Raw genomic sequence first — 24,110 nt, 5'->3', positions numbered from 1 at the left:
TTGGCTCCTTGAGGATAAATGTGTTCCAGATGATCATGGAAGCCTGTGCCATGCTGTGGCACTTGATATGGGACCTGTTCTCACTCTATGTAGTGGCTCAGTGATTTGTGTTTTGTTTCCATTCTTCTGAAGAACATTCTGGATCAGTTCAACCCAAGCCTAAAGAATTTTGTCACAATGGGGAAGAACTATGAGAAGGCTCTGACAGGTAAGCCCCACCCAGTCTGGCTGTTTCCAGTGTCCATGGACCTTTCTGACACACCGATACTACACAGGTCCACAGGTGTGAAACAGAGAGATGCTTTTCAACCTGACCCACCCGCAATCTGTTTCAGGAGTGACAGTGGCAGCTAAAGGCTATTTCGACGCACTGGTCAAATTGGGGGAGCTGGCCAGTGACAGCCAGGGCTCCAAAGAGCTGGGTGAGTGAAAGCGAGCACGGTAGCCTGTGGGAGAATGGGTAAGTGTGTGAGTGAGAGCGAGGCAGGGCGAGAAAGAGACGTGGGGAGGGCAGGAGAGAGTGGGGCCATTGTTGTGAGATTAACAACACCACATGATCTTATTGTGTTGGCGGAGCCGTGGGGGAGGGCGGGATGCCAAACCGCGAACGCCGTGCCGAGCCGAGAGAATCCCAGCCGATGCCCCAGCAAACTCAAAATGATCAGTCAGGCGGCGTCCATGGAGGCCAAGCCAATCTTTAATGGTAGAAATTAAAGGTCCTTCTATGATTAACACCTAGTTCAATGTGGTCTTTGTAGGAGATTCTTAGGAGTTCTGTTGTAAGTGGACAGATAGTGCTCACAGTCAGACATACCAAGCAGTGTAGCTCAGACTGCCAAACCACTACACTGCAGCATGAGCCAAGTTAATATTTGATGTCGTATTATTGGTATATAGTATAAGAAAATGGTGAAGATGCTATTTTTAACTCCAGGAGACACGCTGTTCCAAATGGCAGAGGTCCACAGGCAGATTCAGGTCCAGCTGGAAGATGTGGTGAGTGCTCGTTTGGGACCACATTGAGATCCTGCTTGACTTTGTGTTCCTTATCCTCCATATTGGTTTTTCATGTCCACCGTGTGGATTTAATCGTCGCCTCTCGCTATCTGCAGTTGAAGCTCTTTCATTCTGAGTTGCTCTCCCAGCTGGAACAGAAGCTGGAGCTGGATGTGAAGTACTTGACGGTAAGTATGAGCACCTCGTTCCTGGCTTCGCATTCGTCTCGCTGCCAAAAGAGCTATGAGTTCAGCACGGTGCCTCGACCAAATCGCCTATCTTGCTTACCCAAGGCCACCCTGAAGAAGTACCAGAGCGAGCGCAAGTCAAAAACAGACTCCATTGAGCGCTGCCAGTCGCAGCTGAAGAAGCTTCGGAGGAAGAGCCAGGGAAGCCGCCAGCCGAGCAAGTATGGGGACAGGGAGATGCAGGTTTGTAGGAACAGGAGTATGCATGCATCGTGAGAACTGACAGACTAGACTGACCACAGCAGTGCCATTCACTGTAATTTGTAAAGGTTCCTCAGGGTACATCACAAGCCCCAATCACAGTGCAGGAATCTCCTGGCAAGTTTAGCCCTTCAGTTTGACTGACCCCCTCATCTCACCGTCTTGCTCCCTCTCAGTTTGTGGAGCTGATGAGTCGACGTCAAGGAGAGTTGGACAGCCTGGTGGCAGCAGGCTACCGCTCTGCCCTCACCGAGGAGAGGAGGAGGTACTGTTTCCTAGTGGACCGACAATGTTCTGTCACCAAGCTCCTCATCAATTACCACTGCAAGGTAGGACCACACTGCCACCTGCAGGATGGGGGGTGTTACTGCTGTCTTTTACTGTATAACATACATTCTTTCTGATTTTTTTAATACAAATTAGGATGTAGGGAATCTCATTTAGGAGACCAGTAACATTTTTATATTTGTCTGATTATACTAATAATGTCAACAAGGGTACATATGCATCCATCCAGAAAGCCAGCCAGACATCTATCTGCTTCTGTCTGCTTATCCTAGTAAGGGTTATGGAGAGCTGGAGCCAATCCCAGGGAACGCAGGACACCAGGCTGGGTTATACCCTGGAGAGGATACCAGTCCCTCACAGGACACGCATAATTGTACATTATGGGCAGTTTAATAAAGATGCTAGTTAACGTCATGTCTTTGGACCATGGGAGGAATCATGTTTCATTAGAGAAGACCATGCAAACTCCTCACACACAGAAAGCACATTGCTGTCATGTGAAGAGCAGTAATAGTCATAGGAGTACTGTTGATGCAGCTTCTGCATCCCTGTATGTCCAGGTCAGGGAGCTCTTATCACAGAAGCTGTCCTCGTGGCAACTGTCCTGCTCACAGCCCACGCGACTCCCAGACAGGGCTCTGAATCTGTTGCGACACACTGCACCTCAGGGTTCAGGGGCGGCTGGCATTGCTGAGCTCCTCCGACATGCCAAGCTAAGCGCTCCCCAATCCATGGAGCAGGTAAGCGGTGCAGCCGTTTCTGCTAATTCTACACTCCATGGTACAACAGACATGGTCTGCAGGAGCAGAGTCAACTACATGTGGAACCCCAGATGTACAATCCTCATTTTCCATGCCCTTCCTGTTTGGTTTTCAGAGGCTGTCCGTGCAGGAAGTCCCGCCCCTGTTAAATGGCGACAACGCCGTTTGCACGCAGCGCATCCTCCCGTCTTTGCAGAGTGAGACGTCTGCTCACAGTGCTGCTTCCCAAACCTTCCGGAGCCTCTCTGCACAGTCCAGTCAGACCTCTCAGCACTCCACGCTTAACGGCAACAGCAACACGCCCACCTCCACCTGCGGCCGCTCCCAGCACACGTCCGTTCATTCCGCCCCCAACACTTCGAGCCTCTCCCATAATACATCCACCTCCAGTACCGTCTCCCTCAGCCACAGCTCCCCAGTTTCCCAGAATTCCCTGCAAGTATTGTCTCTCTCCCCAATTGCCCCGAAAAGCCCTCCTCTACCCCACAGTGCTCCTCTTTCTAGGGCTCTTACACCTGTCCTGCATCATGAAGTCATTAGTAATTCTCCACCATCCCACAATCCCATGCTGCTGAAAGCCTCCGAACTCTACACCACCTCGACTCTGCCTCTACCGCGGAGACCAGTCAGTGAAGCGCGGCTGGGATTTTTGGGTAGGCTCATTTCTCATCGCTCGTCATGCAGCCCGATAGCACTGTTATGATCAACACTGTAACCTAGCTCCTCCCCTTTGTCACTCTCAGGAGGGACTCTCCCCCGAGTCCTCCCACTCTCCCCTCCCACCCGAGTGGAAGCCCTCTTCCCCCACGCACCTGGAGGAGGGGAAGGCTTTGGGGGCGAGGGGCCCTGCCTGCTGCAGTTTCTCCCTGGTGACACCCTCACTCTGCTCATTTCTGAACCCAGAGACGGCTGGCACTACGGGCAGAATGAGAGGACTGGACGGTAAGCTCCTCTGTTTTTACAGTATGGCCTCCTTGGCAGTTTTCTGACTGTTAATTATATCAGACTGTTCAGTTAATTACGAGACCCTCTCTGTTTGCACACAGGAAAGGCTGGTTTCCTTTCTCTTATACTCAGCCTTACCCGAACTCTGCAGAGCTCCCAGAAAACAGGTTTGTAATTCACTGTGGCAAAGAATGAGCAAAACCCAGAGTGGGAACAGGAAAGAGGAGGCTCAGTGTTCTGAGAACAGTCAGTGCTTACAAATTATTGGGAATCTTTCCTTGGTCTGTGACTGTATGGAATATGGAGGCATAAGCGCTTTCACACCGAAGTTCCGGAACCTGGTCCTGGTTCACAAGTCCCTGGACTGGGATCTTTTGTAGTTCCTGGCCACTTTCATCTGTCACTTTTGCACCGCACAACAGGAACTGGGAACTTTATGCTAAATAAGCATGGGAGACACAAAAGGTGTGTAGGTTAAACTTCACACATAATTTCATATGAAAATTCACCTCCACCCCAAAACAATGTACGATAAGTCTTTTTGTTGTTTATTTGTCAGTTATTGAGGGGGGATTGATCACAATCAAAACTGGATACAGCCTTTTATTTATATTTTACTTATACAACCAGCAACATGTTCATAATTGTTATTAAATCTAGCCAGCAGATAAATTTTTCATTTTCTACAGAGCAAAAAACAATAAGCACTGGAAAGTTTCACCGCCAGCAGCAGTGATGTTAGACAAAAGTATATTCCTTAAAGATTGAATTTTCCGATGCAGAAATGTGGAGATGCAAACAAAAATGCATCAAATGCAATTGAGGTACAAAAATAATTCCATCTGCTCAATTTTTGCTCCGCTATTATTTTCCTGCACTTCCGTGTAACTTCCATGTTAGTGCCAGTGCTTGTGGTCAACCAGTGGGCAAGCTATGGCTGTAAGCACCAACCAGTCAGCAAGCTTTAAGTGCCTCCCCAGTAGTTCGTGTTCGAGCAAAAAGTACCGAATCTGGAGTAGGTACTAAAAAAAGGGTTCTGGAACTGGTGCCGAGGAACTACAAAAGGTGTGAACACAATAAGTCCCCAGTTCCAGAAGAAAGTTCTAGTCCCAGAAAAAAGTTCTGGTGGTGTGAAAGTGCCTGTTGAGTCTGTCAATTAGGGCTGGCTGATATGTCCCAAAAACTATATCACAATATTTTCAGAAGATTCAGAGATTTTCAGATCATATCAATATTTATCACAACATTCTACAATTCATATGTAGAAAACAGAAAATATGACAGGTTGCTTTTTTATGATTCTGATGACCAAATTTTTTACTAATAGTCATAGAACTTGTGACAGGTGAAATGATAGATTATGGCAACAACACTCATACCTTGATGGAATTTGTGTAAAAATGGTGCATTATAATTGGTAATTATGCAAGAAAACAAGCGTTTCTGCTATATTGTGATACTCATGATATTCAGATTTATGATGATTTCAATGCTCCTAATCACAGTATGTTATCGAGATATTGCCCAGCCCTAGAAATATCTATGGCTTAGCAGTTGGCTGCTTGAGTTAATACATCATCTAGCAAAGACGAGCTTTTCTGATAGAGCTGTTAGTGGGTCCATATCCATTAATCATTAGCAGCTGAAAGGCTGTCACTCCCAGACTCACTGTTCAGTCTGTCCATGGTAGAATGTGTTTTGGTATCTAACTTACACCTTCTTGTCCCACCTTTTGCCGCTGCAAACTCCTGACCTGCATCCCCTCTTCTCAGCCCTGGCCTCAGCTCCACCCTCCTCTCCAAGGCCAACAGCAGCAGCATTGGGCAGTTGGACAAGGCGGCTGCACCTGGACTGCAGCCCACGAACCCGGAGCCCGTGGAGGAGCTTGCCACCCCTGCCCAGCGAGTTAGCACATTCCGCCCTCGCCCATACAGCATGGTCAACCCTGAGATCACCCAGGTCAGACAGCCACAGGACTAGTCCATCCCAAAGCCGGGAGGACGATACAGCTGCTCAGATAGAGCACTAACAACTGAAGAAGTACTTCCTGTTGAATGTGCACCAACCAATGTCCTCTTCACTGTAGTCTGAACTCCACCGATACTTATAAATTGCTTACATATTTTAAGCCTTTTTTGACTTTCTCTCTCTTTCTCACAGCTTTCAGCAGAATTCGGCTCCCCTCTGCCATCGCCAACAAGGTATGTGTTTTAACAACAGAGAGCGGTTTGCCTTCGTCTGCCCTGGCAGCTCTGCTGACTTTCCTGTCATGTCTCTCAGGACCAATCCGTTCGCCCACATCCGCCTCCGAAAGACAGTAACCAACGATCGCTCCGCCCCTGTCATCCAATAGGATGGGTGCCTGTAGGACTGACCAATAGGAAAGTCTGCAATTAAATTTAGATAAGTTAGTTATAAGTGTGTGTGTATATATATATACATACATATACATACATATATATATATATATGTGTGTGTATATATATATATATATATGTGTGTGTGTGTGTGTGTGTGTATATATATATATATATATATATATATATATATATATACATACATACATACATAAATGAAATATCAGTTCCTTTAACTGAGAATGTTCAGTATCATTTATGACCTTGGGTAAAACTGATATATTTTAATACTGACCTGTTTGGCTGAACACTGACATTTTGTTTTGTGGTTTATTTTTAAGATGTCGGATTGTTTTTTTATTTTTATTTTTATTAATGTTCATTTCATTGTGTAAGCCATAAACATGCTGCAGGATTTGGAAGTGCTGTTTTATAGGACCTAGCCCCTGATGAATTGATGCACTGCTGCAGCCCGTGTTTCATGAAGGAGGGACTGGCTCCTTGCGTTTCTGCTCTGCGGCCACCTGAGGCCGCTAAAGAGCTGTCAATCATTTCAGCTATAATAACATGTTCCTAAATAATCGCAACATACATAGTATCTCGCTGGCCCAAAATGACTTAAATCTTGAACATTTCAAGATGACCTAATGCTTATTAATTGTTTATATAATTCCTGAAGTTAAGCTTTCAAGTCGTCTAGGCTTTTACAAAAGAACTTTTTTTTTTGTTTTAATAGTAGGTTAGATGTGTATGTGCTATGTGTGAAGGGTAACTGGATTAAACATGAGGGTGCTAAATCATAGAGCCACAGGGCCATTTTATATATCATTTGCCTATGAATATAATTCACATTGTTGTATTGCTAATATAAGACGGATGCTTAAAAATTTTACGATGAAGGACTGAATAGCAATATTGCTGTGATTTCAGTGAAAAATGTTAGCAAGACTAGTATTTTTTTTTTTTTTAATTTTGGTGTTGTGTCCTGAAGAGGGGTTTTTTATTCTAAAGCCAGACAGGTATGGCAACAAATGATATCTATTTATAGATGTTTACGGAAGCAGATCAGTGGTAATGATAGAATTATAGATTTTTTATTGTAAGGACAGCAGAGAATTGAGAAACATGAAGGATTTTGGCTGAGCTGGATTTTGTCCTATGGAGATCTGAATATGAGAAAAGCTCTCGGTGTGACCTTAAGCATAATGGTCGGGGTGTGAGGGCTTGGAATATTATCAGAGAACTCAGGTCTTGTCCGGTTACATATACTTAATTCGAAAACCAGGTTCACAGTGCTCCTAAATGCACAGCATGAGTAAAATCTCAGCTGCAGAGGAATTTGGCAGGGTGAGGGAAGGGGATAAACTGCGAAAGCAGGGCTGAGGGGACGGCGCCATGGGAGGCGCCATGGTGGATGGAGCGTAAGAGAGTTCCGGAAAGTTGAAATGTGCCTGAGTAAGTGTGAACGGGAGCGTAAGAGGATAATGACGGGGAAATTCCCTCTTTGTGTGTCCCTGCTATCTCTATTCTGATTTTTTTTTTTTAAAGTATGTATCTTGATACCTCTAGATTTGTGCTCCATTTTGGTGTTTATTATTATGGGTTTTAAAAGGTTTCCATGGGAGATGCCCTGGCATACATCCGTGCTTACTTGGTTTTTAAACAATCTGTATGATGTGTGTTATGGAATATATGTCCAAACCAAACAGTTGCCTTCTTTCATGAAATGCCCACCTAATCGGCCTTCTCTTTGGTGCAGACACTGAAGCATTCGTGTCAAAGAAAATGTGTAACAGTGCCACAGTAATTCTAATAGCAGTTAAGTGTTTTGAATGATGCTGGGCATAACATTTTTGTAATTGTGAGAATTGTGTAATTTTAAAGTTAATGTCACAAGTAATGGCTTATTTCTCAAAATGAATCTTATATTTAAACCTTGTAACTTTTACCCAAGTCACATATAGATAGGTGCAGCTCTAGGCCCCTAGAACCAGAGCTGAATGTTTCTGTTTGTAGGCATATTAAAATATCCTTCAGTAGTGTCCTACAACTTTTGATTTAATGGCCAAGAGATGTTTTGTCAGTAAAAAAAAAACAAATGAAAGATGCAATGATGATTTATATGAAATGGCCAGAATTTTTTTTGTATACTGTACTAATTTGTATCAGTTATACCAATTACCATACTCTCCACCACTTGTCTTAAGGGAACCCTGCTATTGTACTTCACCTGGGCATCAGGGCCCCTTATGTTCTGCTCTGTTCAATCTGATGGAGGGTTGATCTCTGCTGAGAGAACATGAAGCCCTTATTCTCTGTACTGTGATACAAGCTCAAGTGGGAACCTCATATTTGAACCAATTTTTTAAAAGCCTGACATTAATACTCCTGCAATTATGCAATAACATTTGGCTGTGCAGTGATCTGGGCTTTTCCCATTAATCAAATCACATTTGGAAATACCCACGGTTCGTCCGAAGAAACGTCGAGACTTGAGTTGGTAAAATGTCTCCAAACAATTGTTACTTCTGTGTAAGCTGTTTATTTTTTTTAAGGCAAAATAAATGTTAACCACTAAATCGACTGTTTTCATCACCATCAATTTAGAGTTGAAATCTTAATTCTTTATTTGTTTAACCAGATGTTTTCAAATATTGAAGAATGCGGTAAATGTAGGCGATGCAGGAAACTTTACTCCATAGCACATTTTCAAAAAAGTGTTCCTTCCAGCAACCGGGAATGTTAAAGAACGTAAAGGAGCGACATTAAATAAAGAGGTTTATTATTAAACACTTTAACAGCGAAGGAATCAAAGCGATACAATCAGCAAAGAAATTTCTTTGATGCTACAAGTTTTTTAGCCAGTCTAGGTTGCGGCCCTGGGGGTCGCAGGGGTGACTTGGGACGTCAGGCATGTCCCCATCATCTCTGACAGGCACTACAAAAGAGCCAGAAGAAACAAGTGAGTATTTCCCCAACAAAAACTCCAACTTTGATTTGAAGTTTCTTCTCAAAAGATGCTGTAGGATAGTAAGTTATGCTCTAACACTGTGACAGCCTTGGGGTTACAAAATGTTTACAATGACTTTGTTTGAACTGATCTCTGTATGAGTATAAAATCGAAATACTGGACTGGATACCTGGGTAGTTGTAGGGCACAGCTGCATTCATCATTGCCGAGTACTTTGTATACGGACTCACTAAAGGCAGGATCACAGCTAGGGCGGAAAGCAGAGTTACTGAGACACAGCCATATACATAACCTGCTCCTTTATTCAGTACTACAGATAATGAAACTTAGCTGTCAGACAGCACAACCACAAACAACATTTCACTAAATGAAATAAACTTGCAATCGGATGGGAATAGAACTGGAAAGGAGCAGGAGTGGGTTAGCTGGAAAGAAGGAAGGAGTACTGCTGTTTGCAGGATATATTGGAATCAGAGGTGCACAGAAGACTGAATGTTTCATATCAGGACTGACCCATGAGCCCGATTCCACATGCAGCTGTAACTACAGGCTCCTTGGCCCAAGCATTTTTCAGGAAGGATCCAATACCTGAGGAGGACAGAGGCCTCAGTCAGCTCACACACTCCATGTCCATACAGTGAACCATAAACAGCAGTAAATGCACATTTTCCATCAGTGAAAGATGGTTACATTCAAAAAAGTTACATTCTATACGCTAAAACGAAACAGAATACGTCCTCTAGGCATTCATATATCCAAGAAGCATTTCATAAATGACCAGTAACGAAACAAAACAAGATTAGAGATATTTTGAATCTGAAAATCTACTCTAAGACTACATTTTACCAAAGAACACAATCTTGTAAAAGCATTCATTACACTGATATGATCTTTACATAAAAGTATTCATTAAATTTGATCTGGAATATCTCAAGTGAAGCCTAATGTTCTTTGTTAGCTGACTGCAAAAAAAAAAAACTAGCAAATAGCTTAACAATTCATAGTGCCAAAGCCTTAACCAGGCCAGATTCACTGAAAATCTTTGTTTAAGTTTAACAAATTTCATCCACATTCAAAACAGCATATTCACCTTTGTCCAATGTGAACACTGTACTATGCTCCATAAAAATGAACACAGTGGTCTATAAACAAGCACTGTCTTACAATTAAAAAAATATATTTAAGTTTGTTTGATGTATATTAAGGAATGTTATATTACTCATTTTATATTCATATTACTAAAGCACTGTGCAGACACTAATCTTTTTAATACTCGGTCGATCAGTGCATATTTCTTACAAACCTAACAGTACATTATTTCTTTTTAATTGTGTTTTTTTCTGTGATTGCACAATACTCAGTTACAAGCAGTATTGGAAACTGTCCGATTATACTCTATTCCCTTGGTGTTAAACTCGTTTTTGAATAGCAATAATCAGAAATGGCTTCGCATGGGGCATCCCCATAGGTCTAATGGGGGAAAATCCGCATGTAACACGCAGTCAAAGACACAACAAAATAAAATATATCAATAAGCCTTAAACAGAGATCGAGAGGTTGAATAGAGTAGAATCCGACGTTCTTCTATTTATCCCTATGGCCTCACTTTGAACCTTAAAACAAGGTCACCTTTATCGCAAAAAATAAATCGTATATTTGAATACTAACGAAAGCACCGTCAGTTTTCCCAATTAAGTAACAGAACGTCCTGCATTCTTCTGTAGGTACATTAAGACAAGTTAAATACGAAATAACAAGCTTTCCTCTAAATACTTACGCGCTGCCATGATTCCCTCAGCATGTCACGCAGCGGGCTTATGGGAATTGTAGTTAAATTGTTACATTAGTGGGCGTTGATGAATTGCTTGTTTAAAAATAAATAATTGAAAGAAAAAACCCAATGTGCATTTTTGCTGCTAAAAGAGCTGATATTGACACATGCTTAATTTTTTTAAGTAAAAAGACTGAAATTAAAGCGCGACTTCCTTACTTGAATAAAATTGCGCAGTATATGTTATTTTACGGTAACTTGCTGACGCATTATAGAAGCGACGTGGAAGAGTAATATTTTGATGGTGTGAACAGTGAGATAATTGTGCCTAATGCTTTTTTTTTGTTCTGGGGATACGTCGGTTTTTTATGTAACTTAAATTATTGTTGTGTTTTGTAGGAACTGGATTCGGACGTAAATATACAGTCAAGGTATCAGTTACTATGTTTTGGTAAAACATATTAACGCTAGTGTGTGAATTGTGTGTGCTTTAACCCATTTAAAAAGTTAGGAAGAATATATGGATATTGTACGAGAAGTCCTTTATCCAGTTAAAGAACAGCTCAAGTGATTCTTTTAATAATTTGTGGCACGAATGGATATAAGCGCATTTATTATGATTTTACTTTAATAAACACTAGTATAAGGACTAAAGCCAACCTTGATATACTATGAAGAATTAAAGTGATGGCTACTTGATAAGTAAAGTGGTTGCTTTTTCATGTTAGTGAAAAACTGTGACCAAAATATTTCAGTGTTGGACAATGGCACAAGACTGTAACTCATTTAGTTTTTTACACAGATGATGGAAGATTTCTCTGGCCTTGACCTTCCCCCTCTGTTTGGGGGCCACATTCTGGAAGCAGAACTGGAACCTGGGGGAGTGGAGCTTGGACCAGGGGAGGTTGAGCTTGGGCCAAGTGGAAGTGAGCTTCTCCACAGTGCGGAGCACGGGTCAGGGCCTGGACATGAGGAAGACGAAGAGGAGGAGGACGAAGAGGAGGAAGAGGAAAGGAGGGAGCGAGAGAAAAGGAAGTACTTGGCATTAAGCAAGCGTTGCAAGGAGATTGAACAAGTAAGTTGGATAAAAATTATAATTAAATTGGTAAAGATTACTCCGTGAATAACTGTGGCTAATTACTATACAGTGTTGGGCATTTCAGGTCCAGAAGCTACAAACCCTGACCAAAATTTTGTTTCTACCAGACAGTTGAATACTCTGTGACTGTTTATACTCAACTGGTTGGTAGAAACAAAGTCTTGGTCTGGGTTTGTAGATTCTGGACCTGAAATGCCCAGAACTGTTAGTATGTATGGCTAATGGTATATTTGTACATTATTGAAATCAAGAATTGGCATACTGACTGAAAACGCATCATGTGACTTTCTGTATAGGACATATAAATGAACTTTTTGAAAAATCTTATCTTCAGGTGAATGAAAAGATACTTGGGCGCCTTCATCAGGTCCACAGACTGACACGACGTTTGAAGAAGGAAAGACGGTAGATTCTTCCAAGTATTTTGAATAAGTATTGACAGCCTGTGGGGAAGAAAAATGTTGACTTTGTGTCTAAATTTAATCCCACAACTCTACTGTCTGATGCAGGTTTTTGATGAAAACTCTCAGTTCTTATGGAGATGATTATAGAAGTGCCTATCTCACTATACTCCTTGAGGTGAGAAGAAGGAATTGATTGCTGACATTTTAGGAGGATTATAATGTAATAGGACATCACCATGATGCAGTATTAATAGAATAGTCTGTGTCACATGATAAATCAGTAGCCCTTTTGTTTTCAGGATGAGGGTGGGGGCCATCTGGAATCTCTGCCTGGGGGAGAAGACAACAGGCCAAATGGGTTTGCTGGCTCTTCGCCTTCCATTCCCCTGCAGTCTGCTGTCGGGCCCAAGAAGAAAAGACATCGTGTCCCCAAGGAGAAGGACCGCGAAGCACCGGTGAGAGACTCCAGAGACAGAGAGGCACCGTCTAGCTACCGGCAGCGTGTGGCTCAGTGGGCTAAGCTGTGTGCCTGTAATCACAAGGTCGCCGGTTCAAGCCCAGCCTCAGCACGTCTGCGGGTCCTTGAGCAAGACCCTGAATCCCCAGCTCCCTGGGCGCCGCTACAGGTGGCTGCCCTTCGCGGACAGCTTGCTCTACAAAAAAAAGAGCAAGTTGAGGGAGGCGTAAAGATAATTTCCCCACGGGGATCAATAAAGTACTAATTATTATTATTATTATTATTATTAGTGTTGGTGTAACAATTTACACCAGTGTCAGAATGAACATGTAGTCTGTGAATTTGTCATCAGTCATGACATTCTGGTCTTTGGGGAAGAGATCATGTTGAGATTTAGTATGGCCAATGAAACTAAGCAGCTACTAAACCAGGGTTTAGTTTATACCAGGCACGGTGTACTTGGCAAGTCTGCTGACAGGCTTGTAGCTCTCCTTTTCCCCCATATCCCTGTCAGGGTTCTTCAACTCTGGACCTCGATTCCAAATCCAGGCCGTGTTTTCAGTTCTCCCAGGTAGTTGTTTAATAATTACTGATTCCGATTGGTCAGAGGCTTCACACCTGACTGACAGGTAAAGGAAGGCTGGAAAACCAGCAGTGCTCGGACCTCGAGGACCGTGAGTTGAATAACACTGCCCTATGTGGACATCATGAAAATGGAAAGATCTGGATTTGGGGCTTTTTACATCCTTATTTATAAGCGAGCTGCCCTCTTGTCTTGCTTCAGATAATCTGTACACAGTTGTCATTGTGAGGCACAAAACAATATAATATTGTTGCATCAAATTTAATCATAATCTTTTCTGTATCATCTCCTGCCTCCCAGCAGTCAGAAGCAGACCTCTCCATGCTGACTGACCCACAGTTCCGAGGATTCCCGAGCCCAACAGCGCTCTCTCATTTACCCAACACCCACAGTGCCCCCCCCTTATAGGACTCTCACAGTACAGTATCAGTTTAAATAAAACTTTCAGTGCATATGTTTGTTAATTCTACCTTTTGGTAGTTTTACTAGTGAATTATAGATTTGATTGGTATGGTGTGCTTTGCTGGAAAAATAAAGCACATAAAAATAACAGTATAGTTTTATAACATTATTTTGTATTTTAGTTATTGCAAAATAAAATTAAAATTAAAGCGTTCTTTATATTAATTGCAATGCTTTGTCTAAATTTTTGACGGTCGTTTTGTGTTTTGCATTAAAAATGGTGACCAGTTATTGTGAGATGTGGCTTTTAAAATATATCCTGTAAGTTATATTAGTATAGATCACAATGAAGTCAGAAAATGGATTAATGGGTTATGGATATAAGTTCAAACTTAAAAGTAAAGAGTATAGGAGGTAAAATAGTTATAGTATTCTGTTGTGCATGTCTGCTTGGGGGAATTTGAGGAAATGCTGTTGTGACCAATATAATTTTCCAGAAAATTTCCAGAAGCACAATTGCAGCTGTATCATTCACCAAAGTAACCATAATGTAGTAGTAAGGATTACGCTTCATAAAGGAGTTGGGAATAAAGCAGGGGCCGTCCTCAAAGACCCCCATCAACCAAGACACTCAGTGTTCAGCGGGAAGGGGGTCTAACCTCACACCAGTGGCATTGCATAGAGGGGGAAAGTCAGGACGTTTTGGGCCCTAAAAATGTGGAACATAGCTGGATTGGTCTGGGTTGGGTGCCCATTATGATGTACTTTCATGGGGCCCAAAATCTCCAGTGTCCCCCCTGCCTCTGACACCAAAGAACAGAGTTTATTATCGGGTGCAGGAGGTTTTTACAACAGCTCCTTCCTAGCATCCCCAAGATGGTTCCTAAGAACACTCAGAAGCTCCCAGTCCCACCCAATGTCATCGACAAACTGGTCTCATACACTTACCCCCCCCCCCGACACTGAAGACACTGTGTTTGTCCATCCCTAAAGCTCCTTGTTTATATTTGTATCTGTTTATTTAATTTTATAGTAAAAACCTGAATTATTGTTCTAATTCTCAGAGTCTGTTTTGTTGTTTGTAAACCTTGACAGAAGAAACCATGCAAGAATTCCAATGTACTGGAATTTCTGTACCTGTGTAAATGACAAATAAAGTTTCAATTTAATTCAGTCTAAGATAAGTCATTATGCCGTAAGTTATTTGACATAACACAGAATAGTTCATGATGAGACATACAGCAACAGAAAAACGGTCCAGTCAGGGGTCCATCTGCATCTGATCTCAGAAGACAAATATGATTATTATATTACACATAATCAGGCAGGTGGTATAAAGAGTGCTGCAACCTAGAACACAGGATTGAAAAACAGCCAGTCCTTCATTCTGCTGTAATTCTATGTGTTTGACCCCTTGAAAATGACTAATACAGCCACCCTATCCAAAATTTAAAGGTTATAGTACTGGAATGAATAAAGTGCCTTCACATTAAGATAGCAATATGCTGATATTGGCCTTGATTTCTGATTAAATGCATTGTTCTCTGAGATTACCTGCTGACACTAAATTTGTCTAAAAGTTCCATGTTTAAAGTTTTAACAAGGTCCACTGATGAAGAGAGTAGTGTTAACTTGATGCTGCCCTTCATCCAAAATACAAGTCATCCTGTAAGCCTGCACATCCATCCATCCAACTATCTACCCACCCACCCAGCCAGCCAGTTATAGTCAGGGTTGCAGGGAAGTCATGCATACTTTGCAAATTATTAAGAATATACATGAAAATAATACAAGTGTAATCTAAACTAGGGCAAACAAATGAGAGGAAAGAGAAAATAACATGAAACATGGGCGGAAAGTATCAAGTAAACCATCACCTTTAACACCAACCTGCCTGCTGATATTCAGGACTTTGTCCTATTGTGGGTGGCAAAAGTAAGCAAATCAATCATCCATCAAGGATTTAATTATGAAATTCAATTGATGGATGCCCAAGTATTACATTCAGATTTCGTTTATATTTGTTATTTTATGTCCCAGGTCAACATAGCGCGGTATATCAATTTTAACAATACTGGTTAAATGACTTCACAAAGAGGGAAACGCTGCATTATATTAGATAAGATAAACTTTATTAATTCTAGCGGCCGAATTCTTGGCCATACGCATAGTATGTAGAACACAGTCGAACATACAGTGCTGTGTCATTAAATCCAAAAGGAAACATACAGACACAGCATCCGGATGAAGAAGGATGGAGACAATTTTCATTCCGAAGCTATCAGGCCCTTTCCTAAACCATTTCGCTCATTATCGCCTTTCAGTCGAGAATTTAAGCCAATCACGGCGATATTTCTACGGAAGTAGTAACGCTATGGGAGCTGAGTGACGGACAATATTAGCCAATAGCAGATGGATATTGCTTTCGGTCGTCCAATGGACTCCCGAGATGGCGGGCGGCCAGGCCCTCCGCGTTACAGCGGCACGGAAAGGGGGACCCTCGGCGACCATCTTTGATATGCGGTTGATTGTTTACCGAAAGCAGAAATCATAAAGTGCAATAAAACCATAGTAGGGGATTTAGAATAATACTACACAACGATTAATCACAGTCGGAAAGACGTGTAATTCAGGTAAAAACCAAAGTATCTGGGTTATTCGTAAGTAAGAGCTCATCCCACCACGTCTGCAGTTGCACGGCAGGCTGCTGAGCTGTCTCTCTCTGCTCTGTCGTCCAAACTAACATACATCTGTGTCTTCGCCTCCTTCGGCTGCAGGTAGGGAAAGGCAGCTTCCTGGTAGTTATACCCTCATTATTAAACAGCGTATACGGGACGCTGGCCTCTTAAGCCGGGTGAAATGGCCAGATTGAGCCCGTCTGCTGAGCAGACTGCTGCTTTCTGCAGCGCGGTGCCTGTTTTCCTTATTGTTACTTTACTCGCTTTTTGGGTAGGTTTGCGATGATTGGGATCGTCTCATATTTATGAGTATCGTCTCTCAGATGCACATAAGTTTGTCAGTGGCTGATAGTGTATGTCCAGGAAGCGCTCCTAAAGCAGAGCATCAGTCGATCCTTAAATCAGATGAATTTGTCATTGTGGGTCACCAATTGGGATTGATGCTAATGTCTTCCGGCACATAGTAAGGCGTAGTAGTTTTTTCTGGTTCTATGTTGTTTGGTGACTAATGCTTTGTTGCAGAAAGTCGACACCCTGGGTCTTACCAGAAGTCTTCCTCCTATCAAAGTCACAGACGGCATGCAGACAGTATCATAGTAACAACGTCATGGCAGACAAGAGAAAGCTACAAGGTAATGTGTTTATTTCTTGAAACTTGATACTTAGGCTCCACGTGGTGTTTTTATAGCATTCTTTAAAGACATCATGCATGTTTATTGGAATGAATTTAGTTAAACGGGATTTAACGGGTCCTTTCCTCAAAATGAGTGCTGAGAATGATGTAATGGTTGATTTTATGGGACTGCCTTGGCTGGGCACCTATTAAAACATATCAGTCTCCACCCAGGTGAAATAGATCGATGTTTGAAGAAGGTAGCAGAAGGTGTAGAACAGTTTGAAGACATCTGGCAGAAGGTAAGCATATTTTGTGTTATTGTTCAGTGTGCGGTGTGGTTGTCAGTGTATAGGTGAGCACCTCTGCAATTGAGTGGTATTGGTGTTTCCTAGCTTCACAATGCGGCCAATGCTAACCAGAAGGAAAAGTATGAAGTGGACCTCAAGAAAGAGATAAAAAAATTACAGGTATGAACCAACTGATTAGCTGTACGTTTGCCTGGGGTGTGCACTTGTACCAGTCACTGTTAAACTGTATTTAGTTCTATTTACGCACTGCTGCCTCACATCTCCAGGGTTGGGGGGTTTGAGTCCCATGTCTCTTTCTGTGTGTGAAGTTAGCATGATCTCCACAATGTCCCCTGGACTCCTCCTGTCTTCCAGAGATATGCAGACAGGCTAGTTGGTATTTCTAAATTGTCCATTGTGTGTGTATGCTGTGTGATGGACTCCCATTCAGGGTGTCCTCCAGCCTTGCGTCCTGTGCTGCCTGGGGTAGGCTTCAAGCTGTAAGATGCTGTTTGGTGGGGTGCCTCCATGTACTGTCCCTCATCACTGACCACTCTATTTTCCAGCGACTCCGAGACCAGATAAAGACTTGGGTGGCCTCCAGTGAAATCAAAGACAAAAGGCAGCTGGTGGAGAACCGCAAACTTATTGAGACGGTAGGGCGGGGTGTTCCTGCATGTCGAATCTCGTGTCTGACGTTGACGTGTTTGACAGATGGGCCTTGCCTCACTTTCTCTCCGTTCAAAGCAAATGGAGCGGTTCAAGGTCGTGGAGCGTGAGACAAAGACGAAGGCCTACTCCAAGGAGGGCTTAGGCCTGGCCCAGAAGGTGGACCCTGCCCAGAGAGAGAAGGAGGAGGTTGGCCAGTGGCTAACGGTAGGCACCCAGTGAGAAATTCATAGACATGGTGGATTTGGTGTCATTTATTGTCAAAAGGAATAACAGTGATGGTCTCCTTGTCCTCCATCTATCTACCAGAACACGATAGACACTCTAAATATGCAGGTGGATCAGTTTGAGAGTGAAGTGGAGTCTCTGTCTGTCCAGACTCGTAAGAAGAAGGGCGATAAAGAAGTAGGTTTTTTTCCTTCGGTCTCCTCAGAGAAAATGGCCACTTTTTTCCGGTGTATACCCGAACAGTGGCATCCTCTCTTCCCCTCTTAAAAGAAACAGGACCGCATCGAGGAGTTGAAGCACTTCATCGAAAAGCACAGGTACCACATCCGCATGCTGGAGACCATCCTGCGCATGCTGGACAACGACTCCGTGCAAGTGGACGCCATCCGCAAGATCAAGGATGATGTGGAGTACTATCTCGACTCTTCACAGGACCCCGACTTTGAGGAGAATGAATTCCTCTATGACGACCTTGACCTCGAGGACATCTGTAAGTCCTACTGAAGTTCCTCGACGATGCTCAGGCTATGCTGGATTACTATGTACCCTAGTTCCTTACACATTTCTCGGAGATGAGCTATAGCTGACATCCTCTGTCTTCAAAAGTCTAAGTGAACTGCAATAGATCTTCAAAATCAATGGCTGAACTAATGCTCCTTTGGCCCATAGCTGCATCTGTGGTGGCCACTTCTCCACCTGGGCACTCTCACATGGAGGACGAGATCTTCTTGCACTCCAGCAGCACCCCCACCTCCACCACCTCCTCCTCACCAATCCCTCCATCCCCAGCTGCTTGCGCTGTGGTAAGGAACTCCTAGGTCCATTGCTTTTCTTGTCACCTCTTTGCTATCATAATTGGGTTGCCAGTTCATGATTCTAGACCTGTTTAGTCCACTTATAAACTCTTCTGGTAGCTTAGTTGTCTTATTAGTTAAGAGGTTTTAAACTCATAATGGGCATAGATGACTTGAGGAAACAGGCCCAATGACTTGTGTAAGAACATGTTGGCAGTATAGGAGTATATGAGAGTGTTTGATGTTGCTAATGCTAACATGCTCAGTATCTATGAAAATGGCGCCAAGGCTTACATGTGGGAGTGTGTGTTTCAGGATAACTCAGAAGATGATAAGAAAAGGGGACGCTCTACAGATAGTGATGTCAGCCAGGTACGCAACTGATCTGTCTCAATAATGCCTGCAGTCTCTGGAAGCATAAGACATTAAAATACCTGGAAAGAATTGCTTAGTCTGCTTTTTGTCGTTGCCATTTTAAATGATGTGCTGCTAGTCCACTATATGCTGTAACTGGCTCTCATCCTTTCCAGTCACCTGTGAAGAACGGAAATCCCTCGTTATCGTCCTTGTCAGCTTCTTCGTCCTCTTCTGGGACGGCTTCGCTGATCTCGCTGGCCACATCCTCAGGGGGCAGCGGGACAGGGGGCAGCATGGGGGGGCTCGGCCACAGCTCTGGCACCTTTAGCGCCGTCATTCAGCAGCAGCTGCAGACGTTGTCTCAAGCCAAAGCCTGTATCCCCGGAGCCCCTGCCAGCAGCCCGAGCTCCTCAGGCCACATTCTCCTGCCCACGTCTTCCGTTGCCTCGCCTCCCAGTTCCACTGCCCCTGGCTCAGGAGGCCATAGCTCCCAACCCCAGGCACTTCCGGGATCTACTCCCACATTGGCTGTAGGAATAGGTCAGGGTTTGGGTTTGGCCAAAAGTGCAGTACCGGGGCCAAATGGTACGAGCCAGGTCTCTGGTTTAGGCCTCTCCGGGAAGCCGGCGCCTCTCGGTACTGCAGCCGCCCTCCTGTCCGGCTCCTCCCCTGCGGCATACGCACAGGCGGCTGCGTCAGGAGGGGCAGGAGTCGGCTTGGCGGGGTCGGTCGGAGGAAGCTTGGGTAGTGCAGCCTCTCCCGGAGGGGCCAGCGGCGGCAGTAACAATGGCAGCAGCACTTCTGTGGCACTGCTTGGTTCAGCTCCTGGACTCGCTGGTGCCAGCAATGGGATCCTGGGCCTTGGTACTCAGGTTGCCATCACGGCCTCGGCGCAGGTGTCCATGACCCCCATCAGTGTGACTCCAGGAAGTTCCGTGGGGGTGATAGGTAGCAGCATAGGGAGCGCCGGGGCAAGCGGGACAGGAAGTGGCATTCCTGTCAGGCCATCTAGTGGACAGAAACAGAACGGCGGCACAAGTGAGTGTTTGCATTTTTGATGGCTTCAAACTGATTAGCCTTTGTGTTGAGTATTTTGAAGCATACCAAGATGAATGTGCATGATGTTTTTACATATAGTCAATAGCTATAGTGTTTGTATGTTGCTTCTATTCTAGGTTACAGTGCTGTTGTTGCTGACAGCTTGCCTGACTCCGCCCTCAACAGTACCAGCCAATCACCAGATAGCCAGCCCTCCTCCTTGAGCTCCACAGCCAATCAGCCGTGAGTGTTCTGTTGCACTCCTGCTTTATGCGTGCTTTTCGACCCTCTCTGAACGTGCCCACCTTCCTTCCCTCAGTAAGGACGGTGGCTCCAGTCTTTTGCGCTCCATGAGTCTGTCCCCCAGCTCCCCCTCACCATCCTATGGCGAGAGTAAGCCAGCAGGGGGCAGCCTGCTCAACGGGCCTCACTCCTACCCATCAAGCTCAGAAGGCATCAAGGTGAGAGTCGTGCTGTCAAAGTGAGGGGGTGGGGGGGGGGTGGACTGAGGTGCTGAGTAAATACCAATACCTCCAGGTCATTTTGATGTTTCTAATGTGGCTTAACCTGTACTTGAGTAATGTCCATCCAGTGCTGAGATGCCAGCTAGCTACTTTGATATCCAGATAATTGTTGGTTTCCTTATTTGGGAATTGCCCCCAAGTGTATTAATTAAAATGTGTAATTAAATGCAGCTTTCTAATAGTGTTAAATCTTAGATATAGAAACCTAGCAGTTATTGTTTATGCAGAATGTTTAAATGGAATATTGTGTGTGGATGGAGTTTTGGGTTTTCCCCTGTCAGTGTTTGTCCTTAGTGCATGCGTGCTGTGTGCAGTGCGTGTCCTTGCGGTGGTCCACACTGCCCGCATTGCTACCGCAAGCCCCGTCTTTCTACATTCATTGGGCATCAAAAATAGAATGTTTGATTAAGAAAAATTAGAGAGAGAGAGCGCGCACCTGAAAACTGCTTCACCAAATTTTGCTTCACCAAAAAAGGTGCCGTTCCAACGTTCTAGACGCGCCGCTGCCGTATGTCTCACTCAGACAGTGTAGCTGCTCTGAACTGGGCTTCAGTAACACTAACATGCCTGACTGCAGTGTTGTGTGACCTTAGAAATCCACCCAGATGTGTTGTTTGCAAAGTCTACACACGAGCTTGACACCCTAAGTGTCCTGTTGGCCCTGAGGGTGTTTCAGTTAAATCACTTGTATCATATATATACAGTACTCATGTAGGCCATTCTCTCTTGTCGCTCAGCTTGCTACAGATCTCCGTCAGATCCTGATGGATGCGGGGGCCGGAGAGCCGCCGGGACCGATCGCGGCCTCAGCAAACACGCGGAAGAGAAAGCAGTGTCAGGTAGGTGGCTGGCGAATGGCACATGCGGGTCAGCGTGCAGGAGCTTGGTGCCAGGGTAACGTCCTGGGTTTGTCTGTGTTTTCTCATGAAATATCATTTCCTAGTCATTTTTTGTCATTGAAGTACATATTTAACAACTTACCTGCAGCATATTGTTATTTCACTACTCCGTGATGGCCGATCACGATTAGTTAAGTGGGAGGAAGGCTGGGGCTCCAGGGGGCGCTATTCTAAACGTAGAGGGATATGATAAGGTGGCTGGGAGGCAAAGATGAGCCGAATTTGTTGACTCTCCTGTGTTCGGCCCCACAAGGCTCCGGAACCCCTGAGCTCCCTGAAGTCTATGGCAGAGCGAGCGGCGATGGGCGCGGCAATGGAGGCAGAAGTGCCAGGTCTGCTTCTCCCTGACCGAGGTGAGCACAGGCTAACGGAGGGCGTCCTTCGGTGCGGTGCAGGCTGATGAAGAGTCTTGGCTAATGCTTGTGCCTCCCCTATACCTCCTAAATGCGACTGTGTACCCTCTCCTGCTTGCTGTAGACCTCTTCACCGGCTCTGCGGCTGCCCCCGGCCTGCCAGCTGCTCCCCAGCCCTCCCTGTCTGAAGTAAGCATCCCTCCTTCGCTGGGCGTGTGTCCCCTGGGTCCTGTGCCACTCTCCAAAGAGCAGCTCTACCAGCAGGCCATGCAGGAGTCGGCCTGGGCGCACATGCCTCACCCCTCCGACTCAGAGAGAATCAGGTACCCTGTCCGTCAGATAGGGGGCGCCCCAGGTGGCTGTGGATGTGCCGTGGCTTGACTTGTGTGTTCCTGCAGGCAGTACCTGATGAGGAATGCGTGCCCCACCCTGCCCTTCCACCAGCTGGTGCCTCCGCCTCACTCGGACTCTGTGGAGTTTTACCAGAGACTCTCCACAGAGACGCTCTTCTTCATCTTCTACTACCTTGAGGTAGGCAGAGCCGACGGCTCCCATCCATCCCCCAAACGTGGGGGGGGGGGGGGGGGAGCAGCATTGCAGTTGGGTTCATAGCTGCTCCTTTACCCCGTAGGGCACCAAGGCGCAATACCTGGCAGCCAAGGCCTTGAAGAAGCAGTCGTGGAGGTTCCACACCAAATACATGATGTGGTTCCAGAGGCATGAGGAACCCAAGACCATCACAGATGAGTTTGAGCAGGTACAGCCCGCCCCGGAGGCTTGGTAGGCTGCCATGTCTGGCTGCGACTAAGCTGCCTTCTAATGGCTTCTGCTTTCCAGGGGACCTACATTTACTTTGACTATGAAAAATGGGGCCAGAGGAAGAAGGAGGGCTTCACCTTCGAGTATCGCTACCTGGAAGACCGCGACCTCCAGTGAGGCTGCCAGCGGGGGGGTTGGGGGATGGGGGCGGTTTGCGGCCCGGCTGACATTCCTCGTGTGACCCCGGCATGCCAACCGGAGGCAGAGTTTTCCCCCTGAGAGACGCCTCTTAATGCACGTGCCTCCCCCTTCCTGTAATGTGATTGAAATTCTTTATGACCTAAATGGCGGAAGATGGTATTTTGTTCGGTGTAATTTAAATGCTGCGAAATGGCCATGTCAAGAAGTGGAAAAATACGGGACCAGGTTATCGGTGACGCCGTTGCGATCTGCGGCCCTTCATACCGTGTGTGTGCCTGCTGGTGATGGCATTAAGGCCCCCCCTCAGATGTGTGTTCCTGTGTCTATACCTGCTGACTTGCATTTCAGGCTGACATGGGTATAAACCTGCTATGCAATGGGTGTGAAGGTGTAGGACCAATCTTACCAGGCCTGTACTATTCCCCCTGCTCACATGCGCTTGTCAGCTATAAAGCTCTAGTGCCAGGCTAATAATTTTGTCCCCAGCAGGGGGAGCCAGTCAAGCCATTTGGTGGCTGTTTGTGTGCCCAGTCAGTTACTGCCTGTAACACCAGCTGAGTTTTGCAGGTTCCTCTAGCCACCCAAGGTAGTCCTGCCTGCGAAAACCAAGTCATCTGTCTGAATAGGATAGTAAGCAGAGGGATGCTGCTGGTGTGAGCCGATCTCTGCCGCAGCTGTTCATGTCCTCATTGGCCTTTTCCAGATTTCAGGCTTAAATGGGCTCATTGAATGACTTTTCGTTTAAACCATCCTTTGAAGTGCAATCTCTTGCAGGACTTCAGGAAGGATATAGTGTGTGGATCATTTCAGGTTGCTGGGGAGAAGAGCCAGCACAATGGGGCTGTCTCTCAAAGCTGAAGCCTCCTTGCCGTTGGTCAGAACCACAAAAGGAGGAGTGGATTTAATACTGTAATAAATGTTTTCATAAATTTAAATTTTTACTGCCGTGTGTGAAATTTTGCTGGATGTAAATACTAAAGCCTGATTTTTACATTTGCCGGTGCATGATTACTGGTGGCATGTTTTAAAATGTCAAAGTACTGGAAAATATCACATGCTTGATATTTCAAACCTATTACCCATGAATGTTACAGGTGTGTTCACTCCCACCACTTCAAGTATAAATTTAACCTTTACCCTGAAAATCAGAATTTTGTACAATATTTAACCATACTTCAAAATTCAGTCTCATTTTCTGAAGTATGGGGGAAAAAAAAAATGTAT

The 24,110-nt window shown here is 44.8% G+C and overlaps 4 protein-coding genes across 14 annotated transcripts in view; 3 read left to right on the top strand and 1 right to left on the bottom strand.

The window, feature by feature from the left end:
• Positions 1–8,375, top strand: part of LOC111853344 (BAR/IMD domain-containing adapter protein 2) — an 11,570-nt gene extending 3,195 nt beyond the window's left edge. Inside the window, exons 3-15 of one of the 2 annotated variants that reach the window (XM_072716644.1) lie at positions 133–208; positions 336–422; positions 935–996; positions 1,113–1,184; positions 1,290–1,427; positions 1,622–1,774; positions 2,294–2,473; positions 2,610–3,147; positions 3,238–3,436; positions 3,541–3,606; positions 5,212–5,344; positions 5,600–5,640; positions 5,720–8,375. In XM_072716644.1, coding sequence (XP_072572745.1) covers positions 133–208; positions 336–422; positions 935–996; positions 1,113–1,184; positions 1,290–1,427; positions 1,622–1,774; positions 2,294–2,473; positions 2,610–3,147; positions 3,238–3,436; positions 3,541–3,606; positions 5,212–5,344; positions 5,600–5,640; positions 5,720–5,792 — 1,818 coding nt within the window. In that variant the 3' untranslated portion in view covers positions 5,793–8,375. Of the gene's footprint in view, positions 1–132; positions 209–335; positions 423–934; positions 997–1,112; positions 1,185–1,289; positions 1,428–1,621; positions 1,775–2,293; positions 2,474–2,609; positions 3,148–3,237; positions 3,437–3,540; positions 3,607–5,211; positions 5,399–5,599; positions 5,641–5,719 lie in introns of both variants that reach the window. The other variant, XM_072716643.1, reaches the window with a different exon arrangement.
• Positions 8,376–8,557: 182 nt separating this feature from the next.
• On the bottom strand, positions 8,558–10,680 carry ndufa3 (NADH:ubiquinone oxidoreductase subunit A3). The gene is made up of 4 exons (XM_023830170.2): positions 10,545–10,680; positions 9,281–9,355; positions 8,937–9,014; positions 8,558–8,734 (listed from the first exon to the last, which is right to left on the bottom strand). The coding sequence occupies exons 1-4, from the start codon at positions 10,552–10,554 to the stop codon at positions 8,643–8,645; spliced, it is 255 nt and encodes an 84-aa protein (XP_023685938.1). The 5' UTR covers positions 10,555–10,680; the 3' UTR covers positions 8,558–8,642.
• A 57-nt stretch (positions 10,681–10,737) lies between these two features.
• On the top strand, positions 10,738–14,652 carry tfpt (TCF3 (E2A) fusion partner). 6 transcript variants are annotated; one of them, XM_023830159.2, is made up of 7 exons: positions 10,738–10,842; positions 10,938–10,969; positions 11,341–11,613; positions 11,972–12,042; positions 12,147–12,216; positions 12,341–12,496; positions 13,382–14,652. In XM_023830159.2, exons 3-7 carry the CDS (start codon positions 11,341–11,343, stop codon positions 13,487–13,489), a joined length of 678 nt encoding a protein of 225 aa, XP_023685927.1. In that variant the 5' UTR covers positions 10,738–10,842; positions 10,938–10,969; the 3' UTR covers positions 13,490–14,652. The 6 variants fall into 6 exon arrangements, with proteins under 6 accessions (XP_023685927.1, XP_023685930.1, XP_023685926.1 ...); XM_023830162.2 differs by having other exon boundaries at positions 10,751–10,969; positions 13,385–14,652; XM_023830158.2 differs by having other exon boundaries at positions 10,751–10,969.
• A 1,299-nt stretch (positions 14,653–15,951) lies between these two features.
• cnot3a (CCR4-NOT transcription complex, subunit 3a) lies at positions 15,952–23,879 on the top strand. Of its 5 annotated transcripts, none has more exons than XM_023830108.2 (19): positions 15,952–16,260; positions 16,684–16,793; positions 17,009–17,076; positions 17,170–17,244; positions 17,631–17,720; positions 17,812–17,940; positions 18,043–18,138; positions 18,238–18,451; positions 18,631–18,764; positions 19,071–19,127; positions 19,286–20,150; positions 20,288–20,393; positions 20,470–20,611; positions 21,412–21,513; positions 21,827–21,926; positions 22,051–22,249; positions 22,325–22,457; positions 22,558–22,683; positions 22,764–23,879. In XM_023830108.2, the coding sequence occupies exons 2-19, from the start codon at positions 16,769–16,771 to the stop codon at positions 22,860–22,862; spliced, it is 2,760 nt and encodes a 919-aa protein (XP_023685876.2). In that variant the 5' UTR covers positions 15,952–16,260; positions 16,684–16,768; the 3' UTR covers positions 22,863–23,879. The 5 variants fall into 5 exon arrangements, with proteins under 5 accessions (XP_023685876.2, XP_023685873.2, XP_023685872.2 ...); XM_023830105.2 differs by having other exon boundaries at positions 15,953–16,260; positions 16,688–16,793; positions 18,232–18,451; XM_023830104.2 differs by having other exon boundaries at positions 15,953–16,260; positions 18,232–18,451.
• Positions 23,880–24,110: the final 231 nt, after the last annotated feature.

The sequence above is a fragment of the Paramormyrops kingsleyae genome, chromosome 9 (genome assembly GCF_048594095.1).
Source record: "Paramormyrops kingsleyae isolate MSU_618 chromosome 9, PKINGS_0.4, whole genome shotgun sequence".
In the NCBI taxonomy this organism is placed as follows: Eukaryota; Metazoa; Chordata; class Actinopteri; order Osteoglossiformes; family Mormyridae; genus Paramormyrops; species Paramormyrops kingsleyae.
The sequence above is the reverse complement of the archived record's forward strand: the minus strand, read 5'-3'. Positions and strand labels throughout refer to the sequence as shown.